Genomic DNA, 4,626 nt, shown 5'->3' on the forward strand with positions numbered 1-4,626 from the left:
AAATGAAGGGCTGTGCTTGCACCTGACAGAAGGCACTTGACAGAAAATCAGCATTGTCTTGAGCTTGAATCCAGTTGGTTCGGCTCTCAAAACATTCCAGGGGCCCCACATCAATCACGGTCTATATCAAAGTGGGTTAAAAAGGATAACAGTGTATTTTAAAAGAGTGTACATAAATCCAAAAGGCAGGAGAACACAAGCCCGACATAACATTCCCTGGAAGTGATGAAAGACTGAGAACAAGATAGAAGAATCTAATAGAACCTGTGAATGAGAATATGTCGACGAGATTGCAATCCAAGATCTAGGATAAACTTATGAAGACCATAATTCACAAACAGGGGGCATACCTTCCAACACATGCTTTGCTTCCTCAGGGCCTGTAGTCCTCGTTGCACGCCAAGGTCTGCCATCTGAACTTCCTAATGAACACGCACCCGGGATCCTCCAGGAGAGCTTGAAATTCTGTTTTGGTAGAAAGGCGGGAACAAGCAGATGGACTTGGGTGAAGACTAATGAAAAGAGTGTATACTACAGTAGAGTGAGAAATGAATATGACATATAAGTGAATGTCTCACCTTCAGTCTTGCTAGTAGAGCAATGGACTGAAGCATTAGTAACTCTGAGCTGTATGTACTTGCCTCACTTGTGACTGCCACATAACCTTTGTAATTAGAGGTGGATGTTGGTTGCCTGGGTGCCTCTAAGTACAGGTAGATACAGGGATATAGCACTTGGATGGATAGTGATTGCTGGGTATTTAGCATGGGCACTTATCAAAAATCAACAGCAGTCGGCACTGATTAGTCACAAGGTACCTCAGCAATATCCCGGCAGGCTATTAATATCATTCCTGTCAGCAATGTGACGTTCCTGGCCCTGACAATGTTTGGCAAGTCCCATAAACCTTCATCTTCACTGTCTGTCACAGCAAGCTCACATATAAGGTGCTCCCTTGACCGTTTTGCACCAGATTTTTTTGCAGATCAACATACGGCGTTATATAAACTATTATATAGGCATAAAACATGTATAATACACCTGCAGTCATTAAACACTCATTGCACCACAACACCCCATTGAATCACTTTGTCCATTACTACACAACAACACAAAAAGATGATTACATCTGGCCTGGGCCTTGTAAAGTATTCATTTACCTTCCCTGCCATCAAATTTTAAGTAGGGCTGCATATTGAGTATTCATCATCATTGTCATCAGTGTCATTGAATGCATAACACTTTCCTTTTCTGTTCTCTATTTATCACATGTAACAACATATATAATATGCACTGTCTCATTCCTTCATACCTCAGTCATTGTCTCCAAACACTGAGGTATGGTTCATTGTCTCTCATTGTCCTGCCATGTCTTACTATATCCTCCTAGCATGTTTCATATCCTAGGTATTAATACTATTGAGTCATTGTCTCCAAACACTGAGCATGTTTGTGTCCTAGCTTCTAACAGGTTATGAGCTGTGATTTCTGACAGAAATCATATCAAGCTACATACCGACATGTGCCATTCTCACAGTGACTCGCTGTAACCCTCCTCTATTGAAGAGACTCCCCCCCAACTTCCTTGACATGAGGAAGCTCAATCACATTCCAGAATTGACAGTCCAGATACACACTTTGCATGGAAACATGAGGTGATCTATGCCCTCGGTATTGAGGACCAGTGGTGCCATGTCATGGATACTGTGGATCCTGATGATGTTTTGGGCAATGCATCTTTCAAGCCTACAGTGGCGAACCCTTTGCCACCTACAGTTGACGAGATGAAGGCCATTTGTGAATGGCTCATAAATGACCTTAAGGCCAAGTCTATCATCACCATTGCCTTTCTACCTCTGTCCAACAGCTTATTTCAACCAGTCATAAGGTGGCTGCTTGTGATGCCTAGAAGATCCTAGAGGACCATTTTGACTGGGTGGACATGGGGTCACAACATGTTGTCTGTCAAAGCATATATGTGCTGTGGATGAAGGATGCCACTGATGCCTCAAACTATGTGGGGCAACACTCTGTACTTCATGAATGGATGCTTTGCATGAGGGTGGTTTACACTGATGCTGAAGCAGTGTTTCAACTTCTATGTGGTTTACCTCATACTGGGATGCAGCCCCAGTTCAAGGCTCTCCTAATGTTGACTCTCCCCATTGCCACTCAAGCTGTCACCACTACCACCACTACTACTGTATCTGCATCCTCCCTGCCCTCAGCTTCCACATTTGACACCTGTGTTGCTCACATCTCTGCAGAAGCTGCTCACATCCTCAATGAGCATGTCCTTGCTAGAGGAGCTCCAGGATCTGAATATGCCCATGCAGCAACCACCACCTCTTCATCCACTGGGAACATTAACTCCATCACCAGCCTACAAAAACATTATCACAATCCTGAGGGTATCTTTTGCACCACAGTTGGCTGCAACAAGGGAGACCACAACCACACACATTGTTATCAGAAGGGTAGTGTTACGAACTAGGGTAGTTCTAACAACAGATGACTCGATAAGAGTCAGGGACTTCTGTTGAGATTCTATGCAAGACAATAAGTCAAGCATTCAGTGTAAGCTAAGTTGAAGGGAGTGCCTTTGACTTAAAGTACAATTCAGATGACAAGAGATTGGAGGTCTCAAGCAAAGGATATTCAGGGTAAAACCTAGTAAGATTAAAGTGGAGAACTAAAGCATACAGGAGGCCTATTTATAGTAAGCTACTGTGCTTTAGGGCAGGTGTGAGAACAGAAGGAGTCAGAGATAAGAAGTGCGTAAGTGATAGTAAGAATAGATCATCTAGCAATGGCAGTTGTGGTTGTGATGTAATACAAGACATGAGTCAGAGATAAGTGTCTAGTGGTGGCATCATGCAGCTCATGACATAATACATGGTAATAGAGGAGAAATGAATAGGGGTGTACATGGTTGTAACATTACCCCTCGTTTAGAGACAAAGTCACCAACTTTAGTTATCCTGATTGGCCCAATAGACAGGGTCAGCGTCATAGTTAGAGTCCAGCAAGTTGTTTTGCTCCTCTGTAATGGTATATGATGACTTATCAGCCATCTCAGTGGCATGGTAAATGGCATCCTGCTTGATCTCCCAACGAGCGAGGGCTTCGTAGAAACCAGTGTCAGTCCAAACCAATGGGATGACTGCTTCTCCTTTCAAGTCTTTACAAAAGACTGATAGATGTCCAGGTGCATACTCTTTGCAAACCTGGCAATAGTATGCTGGACAGTTCTTGTGACGCTGCCCGGCGACATGACAGTTGTGACATACAACATTGTCAATGGTTGCTGTCTTTATGGTGGTGACAGTGGATGACTGTGCAGGTGGAGATGGGGATCTAGATTGTTGCTTATGGTTTCTGTGTGGGGAAGCTGACACAGTTTGCTTGGTGATGTGGGTGGATCTATGCCGGATGGGGTACTAACGTGTAGTGGGTGCGATGGGGGTAGGAGACAGAGAAGCTGGTATGTCAAGTACAGCAATAGGAGGGATATTATCATCTGAATGCTCAGTGGTAGCTGTCGGAAGAACTGGCAGTGGGACTGGAATGGCAATATGTGGGGATGGAGGTCGTGTGACTGGGTTTGTAGCGATCCGTTCAGTGATGATGTGGATAGCCTCTCTGATAGCTTCCTTAGTATCATCAGGCAGCAGATGGATTGCAGTATTACAAATATGTATATGAAGGTGGTGGAAGATGGTCTTGTGACGGTCATTGTTGAGAAGGTTAGTGGTGCGCTTGATAAGGCTAGCATCTCTGATGATTTGGATAATAAGTCTGCTAGAAATTGCCCCTCTTTCTCCTAGGAGACAATCTATCTCAATAGCATATTGTTGGGATGTGATGGCAGATTTGAACAAGGCACTGGTCTCGATTTGATCAATGATTGTGAAGTAATCAGTGAGGGTGGAGTCACTGGTAGGGTAGAGTCGGTTAACAGTGGGGAAGTGACTGGGGAAGGCATGTTTTCAATGGCAGCAAGGTTAGTGATGGTGGCAGTCTGGTAGTCGATAAGGGATAATGGGTGAACGATGTTCTCAGATACAGTGTTCATAGCAGCAGTGAGTTCTTCAATGCATTGGATGCAGAGGTGTAAGCGTTCAAGAGACATTGTTTTTAAGATTACAATCAATGGGTCTTTTTATATGCAGAGAGGACATTAGTGGCATTGCTGAGGTTCTCTTCTGGAATCCATTCGTTACTGGTGGAGGAGTATCCTTTCCAGGATACTAGATAGTGTCTTCGTTTACCTGTTCCTTTGTGCAATAAGATTGCATCAATCTCGTATTCTTCTTCATTATCAATGATATCTGGGGGAGGATTGTGGAAGTTCGGGCCATGAATTTCTGTCTCATGATAGGATGATAATTCAGAAGCATGGAACGTAGGGTGAACTCTCCATTGCGGTGGTAGTTGGAGTGTGAACGTGATGGGTGATAGCACAGCAATGATAGGAAAAGGGCCATATCGCTTTGGTGCAAGCTTTCATGATGGTAATTGTGTAATCAAGTTCTTTCCTGATAACCAAACCTTATCTCCTATTTTCCATGGTTGGTACTTCTGTCCATGTGTTCATTCTACCATTTGTTGCATAGCAAGGTTGTG

The 4,626-nt window shown here is 43.8% G+C and overlaps 2 protein-coding genes across 2 annotated transcripts; both read left to right on the plus strand.

Annotated features, from left to right (window-relative positions):
- Window positions 1–1,697: 1,697 nt before the first annotated feature.
- Window positions 1,698–1,919, plus strand: BJ212DRAFT_1293731 (uncharacterized protein; the record flags this gene model as incomplete). Its single annotated transcript, XM_041332176.1, has 1 exon — window positions 1,698–1,919. One exon carries the CDS (start codon window positions 1,698–1,700, stop codon window positions 1,917–1,919), a length of 222 nt encoding a protein of 73 aa, XP_041184846.1.
- On the plus strand, window positions 1,913–2,125 carry BJ212DRAFT_1219588 (uncharacterized protein; the record flags this gene model as incomplete). Its single annotated transcript, XM_041329356.1, has 1 exon — window positions 1,913–2,125. A coding segment is annotated over one exon (213 nt), but the record flags the coding sequence as incomplete, so codon positions are not given.
- Window positions 2,126–4,626: the final 2,501 nt, after the last annotated feature.

The sequence above is a fragment of the Suillus subaureus genome (genome assembly GCF_016647635.1).
Source record: "Suillus subaureus strain MN1 chromosome Unknown BJ212scaffold_564, whole genome shotgun sequence".
Taxonomy (NCBI): Eukaryota; Fungi; Basidiomycota; class Agaricomycetes; order Boletales; family Suillaceae; genus Suillus; species Suillus subaureus.